Here is a 22500-nt window from a genome sequence, read left to right on the forward strand (position 1 = left end):
CTGCTTTCACCTTGAACACTTCGCTTACACCCTCGTATCTGAATGAACCTTCACAAATCTCCTCAAAATCTTGTAGAACATCTTCCCAGAAGAGTGGAGCTCATTATAACAGCACATCAAGACTAAATGTAGAATGAAATGTTTAAAAAGAAGCAGATAGCGATCTTATGGTCAGGTGTCCACAAACTGGTGTATATGTATAAATGTAATAGAATGAACACTGCTTTTAGAGTAACGAGTGTGAAGGAGTGTGTAGAGATGGAGAGAAGTGGAGGAACAGGACCACTTACTTGGATGAGTCGATGAAGTAAATGACCAGAGCTGCGATACTGAGGACGAACACCAGCACCACCTGAGGAGAACCAGAGAACAGAACACACACTTTACACACACATGTTCATGAACGCACACTCTCAGGAACACACACTCTTAGGAACACACACACTCTCAGGAACATGTTCTTATGAACACACACTCTCCGGAACGCACACTCTCAGGAACACACACACTCTTAGGAACATGTTCTTATGAACACACACTCTCAGGAACACACACTCTCAGAAACACACACACTCTTAGGAACATGTTCTTATGAACACACACTCTCAGGAACTCTCATGAACCCCGTCCTCTACAGTCTATGTGTGTTCCCTGCTGTAGCACTCTGATACCTGTGTGTGTGTGTGTGTGTGTGTGTGTGTGTGTGTGTGTGTGTGTGTGTGTGTGTGTGTAAATAAGAGTCGGGGGTCAGAGCAGGAAACATCATGAGGAAGTAAAGGTGCTTCTCTGACAAACACTGATTTGATTTATGTCCTTTACTTTTCACTCCAGGCTCCACCCCTCAAGTTAAAGATTTCTAATAATAACTTGGAATTGGGAGTTAGTTGCTGGAGGGGTTGGGGGGTTCTGAACAATCTGAACGTGTGTGTGTGTGTGTGTGTGTGTGGCTGATTTACAGTGTTTTTTTTCATTAGTGGCCAAAGAGGAATTGGTGGAGTGAGTATTAAAGTAAATCTCCATACACATGAGGGATGAAAATGTTTAATCTCTCGTTTCCGGTTTATCTGCCCTCGCATCTCTTTATCTCTCACTCCTCTTCTTTATCCCTTTATATCCCCGCGTGTCTATCATTCCGATTTAGCATCAAATCTCTGTGATCTCTCGTTTATTGCTCTCGGTCTGAATGTCTGTTTCTCTGTGTATATGTGTTTTAACTGTATGGGTTTATTACTGTCTGATTCTAACTGCAGTGTAACTGTTACTGTCTAATACTAGCTGCAGTGTTACTGTAACTGTCTAATACTAACTGCAGTGTTACTGTTACTGTCTAATACTAACGGCAGTGTTACTGTAACTCTCTAATACTAACTGCAGTGTTACTGTTACTGTCTAATACTAACGGCAGTGTTACTGTAACTCTCTAATACTAACTGCAGTGTTACTGTTACTGTCTAATACTAACGGCAGTGTTACTGTAACTCTCTAATACTAACTGCAGTGTTACTGTTACTGTCTAATACTAAATGCAGTGTTACTGCTACCGTCTAATACTAACTGCAGGGTTACTGTAACTGTCTAATACTAACTGCAGTGTTACTGTAACTGTCTAATACTAACTGCAGGGTTACTGCTACTGTCTAATACTAACTGCAGTGTTACTGTTACCGTCTAATACTAACGGCAGTGTTACTGTAACCGTCTAATACTAACTGCAGTGTTACTGTTACTGTCTGATTCTAACTGCAGTGTTATTGTTACTGTCTGATACTAACTGCAGTGTTATTGTTACTGTCTGACACTAACTGCAGTGTAACTGTTACTGTCTAATACTAACTGCAGTGTTACTGTTACTGTCTAATACTAACTGCAGTGTTACTGTTACTGTCTAATACTAACTGCAGTGTTACTGTAACTGTCTAATACTAACTGCAGTGTTACTGCTACTGTCTAATACTAACTGCAGTGTTGCTGTAACTGTCTAATACTAACTGCAGGGTTACTGCAACTGTCTAATACTAATTGCAGTGTTACTGCTACTGTCTAATACTAACTGCAGTGTTACTGTAACTGTCTAATACTAAATGCAGTGTTACTGCTACTGTCTAATACTAACAGCAGTGTTACTGTAACTGTCTAATACTAACTGCAAGGTTACAGTAACTGTCTAATACTAAATGCAGTGTTACTGCTACTGTCTAATACTAACAGCAGTGTTACTGTAACTGTCTAATACTAACTGCAGGGTTACTGCTACTGTCTAATACTATCTGCAGTGTTACTGTTACCGTCTAATACTAACTGCAGGGTTACTGTTACCGTCTAATACTAACTGCAGTGTTACTGTTACTGTCTAATACTAACTGCAGGGTTACTGCTACTGTCTAATACTAACTGCAGTGTTACTGTTACCGTCTAATACTAACTGCAGGGTTACTGTAACCGTCTAATACTAACTGCAGTGTTACTGTAACCGTCTACTAATAACTGCAGTGTTACTGTTATGGTCTAATACTAATTGCAGTGTTACTGTTACTGTCTAATACTAACTGCAGTGTTACTGTTACTGTCTAATACTAAATGCAGTGTTACTGCTACTGTCTAATACTAACTGCAGTGTTACTGTTACTGTCTAATACTAACTGCAGTGTTACTGCTACTGTCTAATACTAACTGCAGTGTTACTGTAACTGTCTGATACTAACTTTAATTTAATTCAATTCATTTTTATTTGTATAGCGCTTTTAACAATGAACATTGTCCCAAAGCAGCTTTACACAGATAATGTGGTGATTAAACGTAAATATGTTCTTTGTAAGTATGTTTGTCCCTGATGAGCAACTGTGGCAAGGAAAAACTCCCCGAGATGGCATAAGGAAGAAACCTTGAGAGGAACCAGACTCAAGAGGGAACCCATCCTCATCTGGGTTGCACCAAATGTCCATTTGAAGCAGATATACAATGTTGCGGGGTACAGTGATGATGATCAGAAGCAAACTGTATTCCTGAGTCAGTGTAGCAGACTGTTGACATTAACTACAGTCCAATCCGTCCTCAAAGCACCCGTTCTACTCCGGAATTACATGGAACCACCCAAGGTGTTGATGAGAGTGTGAACTTCAGTGTTACTGTTACCGTCTAATACTAACTGCAGTGTTACTTTTACCGTCTAATACTAAATGCAGTGTTACTGTTACTCTTTAATACTAACTGTTGTGTTACTGTTACTGTATAATTCTGTAGTGTTACTCTGCAGTTTTTACTCTGATTACTTCCATCTCCTCATAAAAGTTCATATAAATACATATATTCTGAATGTGTAATTTTTGCTAGTTAACAAGTTCACCATTTCATGGATCATGGTTCACCTCACATCATGGATCTAAACATGAACTGAGTCACCAGTTACTTCTTACTTCAATAAAATTTGTGTTACTCCTCCATTCAATCTCCTGTTCGTAGGATCTGATGCACTCAGTAAGAGATGCACAAGAAAGATGAGGCAAGACAGAGCAGGAGAGATCAGACAGGAATGCACAGCAGAAATCAGATAAGGAGAAAAGACATAGGCAAAAAGGTTAGATAGGAGAACACAGCACAGCACAGGATATGATAAATAAATCATTGCTGGTAAGATCACACAAGGCACAAGAGATCAGATAAGAAAGGACAGCTAAGATCAGACAGGATAGCACAAGGCAGAACTAATCACATCATACAGAACGAAAAACACAACCAAGAGAGAGAAAAAGAAAACAAATGTCAGACAAAACATATGAAACCTCACAGGAAAGAGAAATTAAAGCATTATTAGATGAAACTTGGACAAAGACTCACAGACATTTTAGAAATAAAATAGGTAGAACAAGTGAGATCAGACATCTGTTTTGAAGTAAGAGAAAAATTTATGCTGAAAGAAGATAAAAAAAAAATCACTTACAACACCCTAAAAAACACCCTACAGCAGGGGTCACCAACCTTTTTGACACTGAGAGCTACTTCTTGGGTACTGATTAATGTGAAGGGCTACCAGATTGATACACACTTCTGAAATAACACATTTGCTCAAATTACATAAAATTATGTTATTATTAATAATTAATGATATCCATCCATATCTAGTCATCTATATTTTAATATTGTCATTTTTAAATTCACACCAATGCAAGTGTGGTTTTGTCAGGGAACCACCAGCCACGCCTCCCTCCAAGGCTCTAACTCTCACTCAGCCTCTCCTTGCTCTAATCACCTACACCTGTTTCCTATTACCTTTCAACTTTATAAGCTCCCGATTCCACCTTATTCACTTCCTACCACTAGTATTCCCTGTACTTCCATGCTCCTGGCTCTGCTTCGGAAGAAGCGCTCAAGATAGGTTTGCCTTTAACAGTTCACACTGGCGATCATCCCTGGACTATCAGCATTACGGTTTATACCCGCTCTCCCGTTCGTACTTCTCCTCAAGCCTCTGCCTTGTATGGGTTCTGACTAAATAAAGACAAGGTGTTTAACCATACTCAGGTTTCTGACTCTTGGTCTATCTGCGACAGATTTAAAAAAGATTAGCAACAACAAAAAATTTGATGCAGCTCACTGGTAAGTGGCGCTATGGTGAGCTATTTTTAGAAAAGGCCCGCGGGCGACTCGTGTGGTCCTTGCGGGCGACCTGGGGCACCATGTTGATGACCCCTGCCCTACAACCTATCAGTGAAGATCAGATATAACCGAACAGACAGGCTTGAAATAACATTAGATGTAAGAAGATAAAGAGAGGAGACATCAGGCAAGAAAGTGTAAGTGAAGTAGAATAAGGGAAGCAATGCAAAAGAGATTAGATAATACATCATAAAAGGTAGATTAGGTAGATCAGACAGGAGTGTGGAAGTGAGGAGGTGTATAGAGCTGTATAGAGCAGATTGAAAACGAAAGACAAAACATGAACAATAAGAAAACTGCAAAAACTGAACTGAGACATGGACATGAGGAACATCAGCGCTCACTCACGTGCTGGTAAATTATTTACACTTTATGTACGCCTTAAATTACACTGTCATTACACTTAGCATTGATGCTAGCAGCGTCCATGAGTGTGCTGAGAAACATCAACACTGCACATCATGTACAGCATCACGTGAAAGAACTTCATGAACATGGTGAACACCATGGAGCAGGAGAGTGACGCAGATCAGATGCAGTTTATTTCATGCAGATGATGATTCGCTGGTATTTAAGAAGCTTGAGAGGAACTGTATCTACATCACACAATGGCCGTTCTCACACTCCTTTTATCGCAGCAGCTCCACACATGTATAATACATGAGCAGAGCCCATTATTTTCCATGATGCCAAATGGTATTGTCACTCCATCTCTGTGAGAAAACACCAGCATGCATTTTTAATCTCAGGCCATCAGAAATTAAAAAATTAAAACTCTCAGTGCACATGATAATGATGACTTACGATGTTCCAAGATGACATCAATACGGAGACTTCTCTCTCTCTGTTTATCTATTTATCTATTTATCTTTCTTTCTATTATCTGATCAATGCAAGGTCATGATCGCTTTTTATTGCTGTTTCCATAGCAGCTAGGAACACTCAATATTATCTTGCGTGCATCAGGAGCCGAATTCGTTTAAATCCGCCAGGAACGCTCACATAGGCAGAGTATGGATTAATGCCTGGAATCAATATGAATACAGTTTTGTTTTCATATCCAGGTTGATATTATGAGGGTTTATAAATGATTACGACGGGTTTGGCTCTATCAGAGTTCCACATGCCAGCCTGTAGTGGGCGTAGCATGTACATTTGCATCCCTGAGCAGCTCCTTTAGTGACAGACTGTCACAAGTGTCTGAAGGAGTGAAATCGAAGGACTTGTCGCTATCATGCACACTGTTATTACTGTTTCTTTTAAAACTGTAAAATAACAATAAATTACATTTTTGTGCAACAGCAACAATATAAACTGTGAAATGTTACCCAGTGCAATTTGTTTGTTTGATGGTGTAACTACTATTCTTGTTGTTTTCCTCTTTTGTATTTAAATACTGCACGGTTTATATTTGTACCGTGTCTCTGCTTCATATTTGCACATTTTTTCATAGAATTTTCCCCACTGTGAGACGAATAAAGGCTTTTCTTATCTTTATCTTATCTTATGTACATGTCTTCATATTTTGCTGCTGTGCTCAAAACGTCTTGCATGAGTACATGAGTTTCTTGGATTGCGGTTTAATCAGGTGGGAGGAGGTAACTCAGGACTTCTGATCAGAAGGTCATGAGATCAAATCCCACCAACACCACCATGCTGCCACTGCTGGGCCCTTGGGCAAGGCCCCTAACCCCAACCTGCTAAGCTGTATATATGAGATAAGTCGATCTGAATAATGATGTCCACCAAATGTCATAAATGTATCTTCCACTGGATATCATCTCATTCCTCACTGGTCTGTATGACTTTGTAGCTTCGATGCTGATTTCAGATGATGTCAGTGATACGAACATGTACAGTGACGTGCACTGAGGAAGAAAACCTCAGAAATACAGGTAACATTCAACCACTTGTCAAAATCCAGAATCACCTACAAAAAGCAAGTTTGTGAACTTTCCTGTGGGGCGCTGCTGTAAAAGTGATTAGGGGTGGAACTTCCGCCGGAAGTAATAGCAGCATTGACTAAAAGCGATATGTTTTGTTTATGTGCGGTATCGTATCACAACCCCTGTATCAGGATACGTATCATATCGCCAGATTCATGGAGATACACAGCCCTATTTTCTATACTGGTTTATACCAGCGTGACTGCTCTGCTGTGAAGATAGAACTGTCTCCAATCTGCCTTTCTTCTGTCTGTCTTTCTCTGACCTCATTTTCTATTCTATTCTTTCTATCTATTCTTAGTGAATAAGAGAAAACGAGACAACAAGTGAAAGTGATCAATACTGAGAGTGTGGTAAAGAGCTCCATCTTCAGTTCTGCATATTAGGATTCCATTTCAGAAGGTCAAGGGTCAACAATCAACTCATCACATACAAAGCACAGAGCTGTGTGGACCAGGCATACTCCCTCAGACTGTCATCACACTGAGAACCCAAGTCATGATACTTTAGAACAAGACTAATAAAACCTACATCAGGAGCCTGAGTAATAAAACCCAGACATTTAACTAAAGTAATGACACCCAGATTAAGAACATGAGAAGAGAGACTCCTATCAAGAGCCAGAGTATGGAGACCCAGAGCAATACTCCAAATAAAAACCCCAAGAAGTAAAAACCTGAGTAATAAATGTCCTCAAGCCTAAGTGACTCCTGTATCTCATAACATCTAGTTATTCCTCAACCAGATACCAGAACTGTAGAGGAGACATTTCTGTGGTCATGATTAAAATTATTATTAATATAATTATTATTATAATTATTGTTTTTGTTGTTGTTGTTGTTGTTGTTGTTGATGAACACTTTGTTGGTTAACCACAGCACTCAGACTCGTGCAACCGCCATACAGTCAATATTTCTACAATCACCACACCACAAACATCTGATCCAGCAGAACTGAAAGCCGTGTCAGGATGTCTGGTGCGTCTTCACTATTAAACCCTGAACCCATCCATCACACATTCCTTTCATCCTCTACTAATGAGTTCAGCAGCAGCACCACACAGAGGAATCCACTTTCACCGCTACAATACTCTATTGAGTAACGTTTTCTCCCAAATATATATGACATTTACTATTCAAATCATTTCCATGCGGAAATTAGGAATCAATCTGTGGATCACGTGTTATAGAAATCAACTCTGAGATGCTTCTCCTTAAAGACAGCAAAAATAGAAAGAAATGTAAAGAATGTTTTACAGAGGTACAGTATATCTTATGAGAGACCAGGTTTTCTTGATAATTTAAAGTGGTCATTATAAAGAATAAGGAATGTTTCCCGAATAAATCCTGAGCTGCACCAAAGGCTCAATAAAAACCTACAGGCTCATAAATCCTGACAATATTATTAGGACACAATAAATCAATCAAACAATCAATCAAACAAACAATCAATCAATCAATCAATCAATGCAATGTTCTGGTAGAAAACAGACTCCAACGTCCTCAGTGTAAACTCTCAGAACCAGTTTCACATTTACATCTACACTTTCTCTACATCTACACTTTCTCTACATCTACACTTTCTTTACATCTACACTTTCTCTACATCTACACTTTCTCTACATCTACACTTTCTTTACATCTACACTTTCTTTACATCTACACTTTCTCTACATCTACACTTTCTTTACATCTACACTTTCTTTACATCTACACTTTCTACATTTACACTTTCTCTACATCTACACTTTCTTTACATCTACACTTTCTTTACATCTACACTTTCTCTACATCTACACTTTCTTTACATCTACACTTTCTTTACATCTACACTTTCTCTACATTTATTTACATTTACACTTTCTCTACATCTACACTTTCTCTACATCTACACTTTCTTTACATCTACACTTTCTTTACATCTACACTTCTCTACATCTACACTTTCTCTACATCTACACTTTCTCTACATCTACACTTTCTTTACATCTACACTTTCTCTACATTTACACTTTCTCTACATCTACACTTTCTCTACATCTACACTTTCTCTACATCTACACTTTCTCTACATCTACACTTTCTTTACATCTACACTTTCTTTACATCTACACTTTCTCTACATTTACACTTTCTCTACATCTACACTTTCTCTACATCTACACTTTCTCTACATCTACACTTTCTCTACATCTACACTTTCTTTACATCTACACTTTCTCTACATTTACACTTTCTCTACATCTACACTTTCTTTACATCTACACTTTCTCTACATCTACACTTTCTCTACATCTACACTTTCTTTACATCTACACTTTCTTTACATCTACACTTTCTCTACATTTATTTACATCTACACTTTCTCTACATCTACACTTTCTCTACATCTACACTTTCTCTACATCTACACTTTCTCTACATCTACACTTTCTTTACATCTACACTTTCTCTACATTTACACTTTCTCTACATTTACACTTTCTCTACATCTACACTTTCTCTACATTTACACTTTCTCTACATCTACACTTTCTCTACATTTACACTTTCTCTACATTTACACTTTCTCTACATCTACACTTTCTCTACATCTACACTTTCTTTACATCTACACTTTCTCTACATTTACACTTTCTCTACATCTACACTTTCTCTACATTTACACTTTCTTTACATCTACACTTTCTCTACATTTACACTTTCTCTACATTTACACTTTCTCTACATTTACACTTTCTCTACATTTACACTTTCTCTACATCTACACTTTCTACATCTACACTTTCTTTACATCTACACTTTCTATATGTGTTTATGCATTCTTTACTCATACACATTTTTCACATTTACACTTTCTTTATGTTTACACATTCTTTACAATTAAGTATTCTTTACATTTACTTTTTCTTTACATGCTTATGTTTTCTTTAGTTTGCTGACAGAGCTGTTGTCTGGTTGTGGTTCTGGTTCTGGTTGTGGTGTATGAATCACCATAGCAGAGCTGGCTGATTGAGAACGTGTCTGTGCAGGTGTAAACATCATTAGCTGATTATTTCCCACAGTAAGAGTTTATTAGCTGGTGATATGATTCATGTTTTCAAGTCTCTCAGTTTAAAAAAATCTACAATCTGTAAAGAAGATTTGCAATAACATGCAGTAAATGAGACTAATGTTGTCATGGAAATATGTACAGAATAAAACTATATAATAATATAGCATAATATAATGCTCAATAATATAATGCTTAATACTTATATTATAATAATATATAATGAATGCTCTCAATTTTCATCTACAATAATATTCTTATGACAATAATATTTTATTTATTATTCAGAAGGAATGAAGTTCCTGAGGATTCATGTGTGCATCACTACACACCACAATGAACTTTCTGTCCAAACCTCTGTCAGCGCTCCGTAATAAACAGATGTTTAATAAAAAAAAAACATAAATATAAAAACAAAGCAAAATATTTACCGAGTATCAGAAAAGGTTTCCTGCTGCCATTTTCTTTCAATGTTCTCCTGTTACTTACACTGTCCTACTGTCACTGTGTGTGTGTGTGTGTGTGTGTGTGTGTGTGTGTGTGTGTGTGCCTGAAATCAAATGTTTACCCATCAAACACTCTGCAGTGATGTGTTAGCGCAAAGGGACAGACAGATTTCAGGGCGTCGCTGCTCCATTTTTTGGCTGTGATCTTTGAAAGCATCTCTCGAGCTGCACCATATAATCAAATGTTTCAGGATAACCGTCTTTTCCACCCAGATGAGGTTCTTCTACAAAATCTGTGCGTGGAACCCAAACCTGTTCCATAACAAGACCCCTGTGCACAAAGCCAGCTCCATAAAGATCTGCTTTTAATGGGATTGATATGGTGGAAGATCTACTGCTTTAAAGCTCTGAACACCTTTGGGATGAATGTGAATGTAAATGTGCCTCCTCACCTTCTCACCTCCATCACTACCTGACTTTCCCAACACACTTGTAGCTGAATGAATCTCCACAAAATCTAGAACATCTTCCTAGAAGAGTGAAGCTCATAACTGCAAATGCAGACTAAATGTGAAATGAGACGTTCAAAAAGCAGCACATAGCGATCTTATGCTCAGGGAGTGAGGACAATTCATCTGAAAATCAAATGAAGATGAGAGCAAAAGTTACTGATCTGAGACAAGTTGATTTTGGGGAAAAAGGAGGCGGGGTTTTAGAGAATCAGTTATTGCACCCCCTCATTTACATCTCATTTACATCTAATTTGCATCTCAATTACATCTGATGTGAAACACTATAAATATTCATTAAAGTGAATAAACTGCACAATTTAACACATGCTTGTTAATTAAATTGTGTGTGTGTGTGTGTGTGTGTGTGTGTGTGTGTGTGTGTGTGTTTTCTGGACTTTTCCAGGTTAGAGTTTCACTAGTGTTTGTGTTGATGGAGTGTAGTGATGGTGGTGTTTAGGGCTCAGGACTGACGGCCAATCAGAGATGAAGCTCATTTCTAAACACGAGTCTAAATAGATCCAGGACATGGGAGAGGAAAACGCTGCTCACTCTGCTGTTCTTAATCAATATTTAATGCATCTAATTGTTTGCTCATGTGCAGCCTCCTGATTCAGCCTGAGAGCTTCTGTCTGCTCGCCGAGCTTCGAGAGCTGCAGGAGAAAACCTTCATGATGCAGTGAGAAACTCCTTCGCCTGATTCATGCTTCCTTCCTACTAGATCTTTGGAGACTCAACTCTAATGGAATACACCACACACACACACACACACACACACACACACACACAGTGATTAACTGCACTTTAATTAGGAAAATATCAGCAGTACTCGACTGTTTGATTTGCAAGGTGTCATGAGGAACAGTTCCTGAGGAACCCTGCAGATCAACGTGGAGGACAAGAGAAAGCCGCTAGTCATAACTTCTCCACTGGCCATGTTATCTTGCATGCTAACTGAGGTAATTGCTTGAAAGCATCATACCTCCAGCTCCATGTTCCAGAGAATGGAGCTTCACCTTTATTTTAAATACACACATTACTTCTGTTTTCTTTCTGCTCACACTGCATTATGGGTACCATGTGCTGTTCACTTCCTGTTCTAGCTCCACCCCCTGATATATCACTGTTTTTAATGCGTCTTGCATCTTCCTGCTGTAATTTGGAACGGTGCCCCATTGTTGTTTGTGATGTCCTAGTTTGCCGAGTAACCCGTTTTGTCCTACTTTCCTACTTCTCAGTAATGTTCTAGCGCATCTTCGTCTTGACTCCACTCTGTCTGCGTGTGTAGTGGCTACTTTATGTGATGTCTCAGGAGCAATGCCCTGGTCTCCAAGCATGACATCTTCCAAAGATTTTTGAGTCCAAGGCAGGACAAAAACAACATTACCTCTAAAGATGACAGCGTGCAGATAAGATGGCTTCCAAATATGATCTCCTCCAAACATGACCTCCTCCAAACACGATCTCCTCCAAACACGATCTCCTGTAAACACGACCTCAAACACGATCCCCTGGAAACACGACCTCCAAACACGATCTCCTCCAAACACGATCTCCTCCAAACACGATCTCCTCCAAACACGACCTCCACCAAACACGATCTCCTCCAAACACGATCTCCTCCAAACACAATCTCCTCCAAACACGATCTCCTCCAAACACGATCTCCTCCAAACACGATCTCCTATAAACACGACCTCCACCAAACACGATCTCCTCCAAACACGATCTCCTCCAAACACAATCTCCTCCAAACACGATCTCCTCCAAACACGACCTCCACCAAACACGATCTCCTACAAACACGACCTCCTCCAACACTATCTCCAAAAAACGATCTCCTCCAAACACGATCTCCTCCAACACTATCTCCAAAACCAATCTCCTCCAAACACGATCTCCTCTAAAAAAAGGCTTTTAAACAAGATGACCTCCAGACAAAAGGTAAAAGATGCTTTTATATTTGTACTTTACAGCACAGTCAAATTCTTTCTTCACATATCCCAGTCATGTTAGGAAGTTGGCGTCAGAGCACATGATAAGCCATGATATAGTGCCCCTGAAACACAGAGGGTTAAGAGCCTCGCTTAACGGCCCAAGAGTGGCAGCTTAAAGATACAGGAGCGTGAACTCTGGACCTTCTGATCAGTAACCCAGAGCCTTAACCATTGAGCTCCTACTTGTCAAGATATCCTTCAAACAAGATGGCCTTCAAAGAAAATATTTTCCAAACAAGACAATGTACAAACAGGACATGCTCTAAACTGGGCAGTGTGCAAAACGTCAGCCTCAAAACAAGTTGACCAGCAGACACACTAGAAGAATCTGAACGTTCAGATCGATCCATAAATCTGACAGATACCATATACACTGATCAGGCATAACATTCTAACATCATAACATTCTAACATCATAACATTCTAACATCATAACATTATAACATCCTAACATTATAACATTAAGACATTATAATATTATAACATTATGACATTCTGAGTGGTGACGTGGTGAGTGGTGAGAACACTGATGTTCTCTTCATTCTCTTTATTTATTAGGCAACAGGTGAACATTTTGTCCTCAAAGTTGATGTTTGAAGCAGGAAAAATGGATTTGAGCGAGTTTGATAAATTGTGATGTCTAGACGACTGGATCGGAGCTTTACAAGTTTCCTTTAAAAAAAAAATAAAATAAATAATAATAATAATTTAAAAAAACACAAGTGTCTGCTAAATTCAGTAAATATAATTGTAAATATTTAAAACTCCAAAACTCTGTATCCCACCCTTGAGAGGAACCAGACTTAAAAATAAAACATCATCCTTATCCTTAACAATGTCCTCAAATGTCTATTCATTACAGTTCCATCATTATTGAGGAGCTGTTCAGTAATCGGTGCTGAAATACAGAACTGTTTATGCAAATTGTGGTCCTGAACACACTGAGCCTGCAGACTGCTGATTTTAATTACACTCCAAATCCTTCCTCAAAGTTCTTCAGTTGCTTAATGATGATGCTCCTGAAAAGGAGCGTCATCAAGTAAGGTAAGGTCAGTGTTTAAGATTTTGGACAGCACTATCAGGCTGGGCCCCTGAGTGAGGCCCTTAACCCTCAGCTGTTTAGGTGTAAGTCGCTCTGAATAATGGCATCTGCCAAATGCCATAAAATGTAAATGTAAAAAATTCTGCCTTTTGATCAGAAGAACACAGTGAGTACAAATCCCACAGCACCAGGTCACTGCTGGGCCCCTGAGTGAGGCCCTCAGTCTAACTGCTTAGTGTATAAATAAGATAAACTTATGTTTCTCTGGATCAGGATGACTGCTAAATGCCATAAATGTCTGGAGAACCTCATCATTGTCTCTAACCTTGATGGTCATCAAACCTATGATATTCCTCAAACCTTTCAGCGTTGCCATGGCAACTATTTTGATAGAAAATGAAATGTAAATTTTCTCCATGTGTGATTTTATACAAACACAGCAACTGTTTGTGTACGTGACACTCCACTTACTGCTCCTAATGAGATTTTAATAAACACTGCTAATTAACAAGCTCGCAGCAGTGTTCAACATCTCACACACACACACACACACACACACACACACACACGCGCGCAAACACGCATCTCCCGTGCTACATGAAGCTGGTGTTACCATGGCTACAGACTAGGTCAGCTAAACACACTATGATGCTCAAGTTTTCTGCACACACACACACACACACACACACACACACACACACACACACACACACACACACAGTGATGAGCTTCATTCATCATCCAGCAGCTGGAGCTGAGTCATGCTGTGCTTACATCACCCACACACCCACACACCCACGCTTGCACACATGTGTACTTGTGCACAGGCACACGTGTACACACACACACACACACACACACACACACACACACACACACACACACACACACACTCACACACACACACACTCACATGCACACACACACACACACACACAGTTTTGTATGAAGGCTCAGATCAATATTGTAAGTAATAATTAATATTAATATCTTGCATCGCGGCTCAGATCAAACTGTAAACACGACTTGTAGATGATATGATGGCTCTGTTTGTGTGTGTGTGTGTGTGTGTGTGTGTGTGTGTGTGTGTGTGTGTGTGTCTGGGTATTTGTCTGGATCTGACTCTGACATGAACAGCCTGGAAGCCATAGCAACCACTTATTCCAGAAGCTAACACTGTTTACTGCACATGCTCAGTATTCACTACAGTCTTCTTATTCTTCTTTCGGCTTCTCCCACAGCGGATCATCCGTCTCCATTCCCCCCCTGTCCTCCACATCTGCTTCTTTCACACCAACTACCTGCATGTCTTCCCTCACCACATCCATAAACCTCCTCCTTGGTCTTCCTTTTTTCCTCCTTCCTGGTGTCTCCATCCTCAGCATTCTCCTACTGATATACCCCATGTCCCTTCTCTGCACATGTCAAAACCATCTCAATCTCACCTCCCTCACCTTGTCTCCAAAACATCCTACATGCGCTGTCCCTCTAATAAACTTATTTCTAATCCTGTCCATCGTTGTCACTCCCAATGAACATCTCAACATCTTCAGCTCTGCTACCTCCAGCTCCACCTCCTGTCTTTTACTTAATGCCACTGTCTCTAATCCATACAACATCTCAGGTCTCACCACAGTCCTATAAACTTTCCTTTCACTCACAGATACTCTTCTATCACAAATCACTCCTGCTATCACTCTTCTCCACCCACTCCACCCTGCCTGCACTCTTTTCTTCACTTCTCTAACACACTCTCCATTACTCTTCACTGTTGACCCCAGGTACCTGAACTCCTCCACCTTCTCCACCTCTTCTCCCTGCAACCGCACCCCTCCACTGCCCTCCCTCTCATTCACACACATGTACTCTGTCTTACTCCTACTGACTTTCATTCTCCTTCTCTCCAGCGTGTACCTCCACCTCTCCAGGCTCTTTTCCACCTGCTCCCTACTCTCACCACAAATCACAATATCATCTGCAAACATCATAGTCCAGGGAGACTCCTGTCTGACCTCATCCTTCAACCTGTCCATCACCACTGCAAACAGGAAAGGGCTCAGAGCCGATCCTTTATGTAGTACAACCTCCACCTTGAACCTGTCTGCCGTTCCTACTGACACTTCACTGCTGTCACACTGTCCTCATACATGTCCTGCACCACCCTCACATACTTCTCTGACACACCAGGTACCTTTCTATCTGTCTCCCTTATCACTTCTGCAGTAGTTCCACAATCATCCAGCACCTCTTCACCACCACCGAGCTCCTGTCTGACCTCTTCCCTGAATCTCACACTACACTCTTCCTCCTTCAGTTTCTACCATCTTATTCTTCTTTCAGTCCTCACTCTCCTCTTCTTCTTCTTCACCTCCAAAACCATCCTCCAGACCACCATCCGAAGCTGTCTAGCTACACTGTCCCCCACCAACACCTTACAGTCTCCAATCTCCTTCAGGTTGCATCTCCTACATAGAATATAGTCCACCTGTGTGCACCTTCCTCCACTCTTATACGTCACCCTGTGATCCTCCTTCTTCTTAAAATACGTGTTCACCACTGCCATTTCCATCCTTTTAGCAAAATCTACCACCATCTGCCCTTCCACATTCCTCTCCTTTAAGCCATACCTACCATCACCTCCTCATCACCTCTGTTCCCTTCACCTACATGCCCATTAAAGTCTGCACCAATCACCAATCGTTCCTACGTTCACCTTCTACCACTTCATCTAACTCACTCCAGGATTTTTCCTTCCCCTCCATCTCACAGCCCACTTGTGGAGCATAAACACTGATGACATTTATCATCACACCTTCAACTTCCAGCTTCACGTTCATCACCCTATCAGAAACTCTCTTCACCTCCACTACACACTTAATTTGATTTCAGTTTGAAACCTGATTGATTCCCCTTTGACACCGGTTTGACTCCTGTTTGACCTCAGTCAGAACTCATACATAATGAACATGATGAAAAGCAGACATTGTGATTGTAATTGCATTGGTAGGCTCTGGTTACCATGGATACAGACTGGTTCAGCCAGACACATATTAGCCTATAATAACCCCACAGAAGGGCAGCAGTGAGATGAGATGCAGATGCGAAAAGTTGGTATAGAAAGCAGCCAGAGAAGACGCCAAAACTTAAATATGGCTTCCTGAAAGCCGGCAGGTGTAAGATGAAGGTCAGAGGTCATATATGGAGACTCACCAGCACACGCCCGGTTAGCGTCTGTGCAGAGATCATGACCCCAGCCCAGTCCTTCACTGAGGTCATCCAGCCCACCTCACTGACCACCGTCCCGTCCTTCTTCTCCACATTGCTGACCCGCTGCACATCCTGCACACACACACAAAAGCAGACTGTTATTGAGAGCACTTTACACGTGTTATAACCGCCAGGTCAGTGACTGATCACCGTCCAATGACCTGACATTTCCCAAAGTGTGTAAAATGATGGGTAATAAATCTTGCAGTGTGTGTGTGGGTGTGTGTGTGGGTGTGTGTGTGTGTGTGTGTGTGTGTGTGTGTGACACAATGAGAGTAACGCATACTGTCTGGGAATTACACAATGTTAAGCAGAAGGACAACAATATAGCAAAGTGAGTATGTTATTATATGTACAGAAAATGGGAGGAAAGGTGGGGCAAGAGATTGGTGTATGGGGTAAGAGAGTGGTGTATGGGGTAAGAGTGTAGTGTATGGGGTAAGAGAGTGGTGTATGGGGTAAGAGAGTGGTGTATGGGGTAAGAGATTGGTGTATTGGGTAAGAGATTGGTGTATGGGGTAAGAGAGTGGTGTATCAATGTGTACATGTTGTCTATATCTGATGCAGAGAAGCTCGTCCATGCGTTCATGACCTCCAGAATAGACTACTGTAATGCATTACTAGGTGGATGTCCTGCATCATTAATAAACAAGCTTCAGTTAGTTCAGAATGCAGCAGTCAGAGTTCTCACAAGGTCGAGGAAATATCACCATATAACCCCAATCTATACCAACACACACCAAGTGTGTGTGTGTGTGTGTGTGTGTGTGTGTGTGTGTGTGTGTGTGTGTGTGTGTGTGTGTGCGTATGCACACGTGTTTGTGTGATTGGCATCACAGCACTGGCCTCGTCACCATAATGAACCCTGTGTATAAATATTTTATGTATAAGACATTAAAGTTCAGGAGCGTGATGACAGAGCTGATGCAGGTCTGTAATTAAAGTGTGTGTGTGTGTGTGTGTGTGTGTGTGTGTGTGTGTGTGTGTGTGTGTGGATCTGAGATGTGCAGTGTGTCATCAATCTTCTCACATATTTACTCTGACATCAACACATGAACACCTCTTCCACTCTCTTACACCACACTGAGTATAGTAATCAGTACTCAGGGTGCAGAATGGTATGTTGTGGTATGGCGGTTAGGAGTGTTTAGTGTGTGTGGTGTTGTACACATGGTCTTTTTCTTCATTTAAAAAAGCCTTTCCAGTGTATCTCTAAACTTTGCTCAGAGAAGCTCGGAAACTTGTAGCAGATGCACTCCCATGTTTCTCAGTCTAGACCAGCTGTTACCCTCTGGCAGAAGACATAGAGCACCAAAGTGCAAATTAAATTACATCACAAATTTGTCTACTTTAATAAAGATTTTAATAGCATGGTATAGGGAGCTGTGTGAATCTATAAGAGCGTGCAGTAATTCTGAAACTGGCCCAGATTGTGCGAGTTTTACCTTTAAAGCTGTGCAGTAACTGGACCGGCTGTGGGTCTGTGCACTGCAGGATTGTGTAACCATAATGGGGCTGTGCAACATCCTGTAGGGTTGAGCAATAAGTCGGCAGGATGTGAATCAGCCATTTCAACTCAATTTAAGACATTGTCCTTTTCCAGCAATATGTTGGTGTTTCCCAACCCTGTTCCACCATGACAATGCCCCATGCACAAAGCCAGCTCCATTAAGATATGATTCACATAGGATGGATTGAAAGATCTCCTGCTGTAGAGCTCTGACCTGAAGCCTTTTGAACACCTTTGGGATTAATGTGAACACTGACTGCCCCCCAGGCCTCCTCACCTCACCTACATCAACCAATCACAATCCAGCATTCACACCTGAACTTCCAGCCAATCACAATACAGCATTCACACCTTACCCTCCAATCACAATCCAACATTTACACCTGAACTTCCAGACAGTCACAATCCACTGTTCACAACTGAACTTCTAGCCAATCTCAGTCCAGCCTTCCCCTGAACAGAATGCAAGCAGTAGTGTAGATATTAGTACTGTTTGGAGAGCAGTGTGGTAATTCAGAATGCTTTCTCAGACTCAGTAGTAATGTGTTATGACACACTCCCCCGCCTCCTCGTCACACTCATTTGTGTTTGTCAAAGCGGCGCATGGAGGAAACTATTCCGATCCCTAAATGAGAGATGACAGAGTTTTGGAGTGAGCAGACACCTCCTGCTGTTCCCTTCACATTAAAATGAGCTCATCACCATCACAGCACTAATTCCCCAAGCTGTTCATCTGGCTTTTGGTCATTTCCACTTCAGCCCCGGTCTCCAAAGCCCCTCCAGCCCAGGTTTTCAAAACCCCTCCAGTCCAGGTCTCCAAAACCCCTCCAGCCCAGGTCTCCAAAACCCCACCAGCCTAGGTCTCTAAATCATGAATAAGAATAGTGCAAGTGATGAGATGAGACTAAAACATGATCTTGTCTACTTCTCTAAACACTGCTCTTACTGAGGACATCCAGAAATGATACAATTCAAGTTAAATTAAAGAACATACCCTTCCAACCAAAACAACCTCACATCCCAAAACGACCCTGGCCCCAACGTATCCCTGTCCCCAACCCCCCAACACAAGCCCATCACCCAACAAAACTCTGCCCCTCAACACACCCCAACACAAAGCTGCTTCAAAACACACCACCCAACATAACCCTGCCCCTAAACACACCCCAACACAAACCTGCCCCAACACCCCCAACATAACCCTGCCCCCAAACCCCCAACACAAGCCTGCCCTCAACACACCCCAACACAAAGCTGCTTCAAAACACACCACCCAACATAACCCTGCCCCTAAACACACCCCAACACAAACCTGCCCCCAAACCCCCAACACAAGCCTGCCCTCAACACACCCCAACAGAAAGCTGCTTCAAAACACACCACCCAACATAACCCTGCCCCTAAACACACCCCAACACAAACCTGCCCCCAAACCCCCAACACAAGCCTGCCTCAACACACCCCAACAGAAAGCTGCTTCAAAACACACCACCCAACATAACCCTGCCCCTAAACACACCCCAACACAAACCTGCCCCAACACCCCCAACATAACCCTGCCCCCAAACCCCCAACACAAGCCTGCCCTCAACACCACCAAACATAACCTGCCCCCAACCCGACAACACAACCCTGCCCTCAACACCACTCAACATATCTCTGCCCCTTAACACACCCCAACACAAACCTGCTTCAAAACACACCACCCAATATAACCCTGCCCCTAAACACACCTCCAACACAAACCTGCCCCAAACACCCCCAACATAACCATGCCCTAAACACACCTCCAACACAACCCTGCCCTCTCAACACCCCTATCATAACCCTGCCCCCAAACACCCCCAACATAACCCTGCACCACAACACCCCCAACACAACCCTGCCCCACAACACCCCCAACATAACTCTTCCCAACAACACCCCCAACATAACCCTGCCTCTCACACAACCCTGCCCCACAACACCCCCAAACATAACCCTGCACCACAACACCCCCAACACAACCCTGCCCCCAAACACACCCCAACATAACCCTGCCCCTAAGCGCACCCCCAACACAACCCTGACTCTCACACAACCCTGCCCCCAAACACCCCCAACATAACCCTGCCCCATAACACCCCAAAATAACCCTGCCCCTGAACACACCACCAACATAAATCTGCCCTCAACACACCCCTAGCATAAACCTCCCCCACAACACCACTAACACAACTCTGCCCCTCAACACACCCCCAACACAACCCTGTCCCTCAACACACACCCAAACACAACCCTGCCCCACAACACCCGCAACACAAGTCCAGAATGCAGCAGACAGAGTTCTCACAAGGTCGAGAAAATATCACCATATAACCACAATCTTCTAATTCCTACAATGGCTTCCTGTTAAGTTTCAAATCCACTACAAACTACTGCTTCTTACTTTTAAAACTCTAAATGGTTTATCTCCATGTATCTCTCCAGTCTTTTAACACGCTACAATCCATCACACTCCTTCAGATCTTAAAACTCTGGACTTCTAGTAGTTCCTAGAATTGCAAAGTCAACTAAAGGTGGTAGAACATTCTCACATTTAGCTCCCAAACTCTGGAACAGTCTTCCTGACAGTGTTCGGGGCTCAGACACACTCACCCAGTTTAAGTTTAGATTAAAGACGTATCTTTGTAGCGAGTTCTACACATAACACACATCACATCATAACCTTGTGCTCCAGAACATCTGATCACATCACATTATCAACTTGTGCTATTAATATCATGAACAGCAGCTACGCTAATTCCTCTCCACTGCTTCTCTTTCTCTTCCCATCCCGAGGCATCCTGAGGTTGCTTCAGCTCCAGTCACATCCCACCTTAGAACCTTTAAAGAAGTAAATGCCTGCAAACATCCCGAACCATCTAGAGATGTTCAGCCAATTGGATCCCACTTCATGTGGAGTATGGCCATTGGACCTCTTTGAGTGTTTAAAGTCTCTGGCATGGAGAAGCTGGTGTTGATCTGTGATGATCTCAAATGTTGAGCTATTTTATGAGTTGCTCAGTAGCTCCTGGTTCCACAACGTCAACTAACTGTATAAGACTGTAAACAGAACATTACTTATAATCTTACATTTCTTACTTTTTGGTGTTTTGTAGTGTTTAAAGACTATAATCACACACTTGATATCACCCAATGGAGTTTAAGATTCCCCCTTTGAGTCTGGATCCTCTCAAATTTTCTTCCTCATGTAATCTGAGGGAGTTTTTCCTTGCCTCAGTCACTCCAGGCTCTATCATTACGGATAAATACACATCATTCACAGCTTTTTTAAAGCTGCTTTGAGACATTTTCATTGTAAAAAGCTCTATAGAAATAAACTTGAACTTGAACAACCCGGCCCCTCAACACTGCCCCAACACAAACCTGCCCCCCAAAAACCCTGTGGCAGTGGTTCACGAGTTGAGGGTGGAGCTGGACAGAATGAGCGGTAAGACTACACCTGTAGCTGATTAGACTAATCAGTGCACTCTGTTCCAATCTGGCAACCGCAATAAAAAGGAGAAAGACACCAGCCTCATGGGAAGAGACACCAAGCAGAGAAGAACGGAAGGGTCTCAGAATGGTAACTGAGCGTGGGTGGATGCATAGAGAAAGGCGTGCCGATACACGAGTGTGCTCGGGCAGATGTCAATAAGAAGGCGTGCCAGTCCACGAAGTAGCTTGGGTGTGCATGATCTGTAAATCGGTTCGAGTGGGTACTAAGGAAAGGTTTGTGGAGTACTGGAAAGGAAAACGATGGGGTGAAAGTGAAAGTAAAATAAAGAAAGCTCTGTTTGGTGAACTATTGCCTGTCTCTCTTTTTTTCCAGCGTGGAAGCAGTGAAATTTGTTAGAACCCCCAACACATCCCTACCCCCCAACACCCACCCCAAAACAACCCTGCCCCCTCCAAAGCCTTGATTCATCCACATCAACATTCAGCTCACAGAAGCACATTAGAGCAAAGACAATTTCATCAGACCTCTGCATTATTCAGCCCCACATCAATTTAATCTCTTTCTGTCCCTCCCCAGCTCTCTCTCTCTTTCTCTCTCT

General features: G+C 41.8%; 1 protein-coding gene across 11 annotated transcripts in view; it reads right to left on the reverse strand.

Annotated features, from left to right (window-relative positions):
• The window catches only part of LOC124388457 (calcium-activated potassium channel subunit alpha-1-like), an 89684-nt gene that overhangs the window by 51425 nt on the left and 15759 nt on the right, over positions 1-22500 (reverse strand). For all 11 annotated transcript variants that reach the window (XM_046853081.1, XM_046853077.1, XM_046853075.1 and 8 more), the window contains exons 2-3: positions 16855-16983; positions 291-352 (exon numbers count right to left, since the gene is read on the reverse strand). In XM_046853081.1, the coding sequence (XP_046709037.1) occupies positions 291-352; positions 16855-16983 (191 nt within the window). The remainder of the gene's footprint in view (positions 1-290; positions 353-16854; positions 16984-22500) is intronic.

This window comes from Silurus meridionalis, chromosome 7 (genome assembly GCF_014805685.1).
Source record: "Silurus meridionalis isolate SWU-2019-XX chromosome 7, ASM1480568v1, whole genome shotgun sequence".
NCBI lineage: Eukaryota > Metazoa > Chordata > Actinopteri > Siluriformes > Siluridae > Silurus > Silurus meridionalis.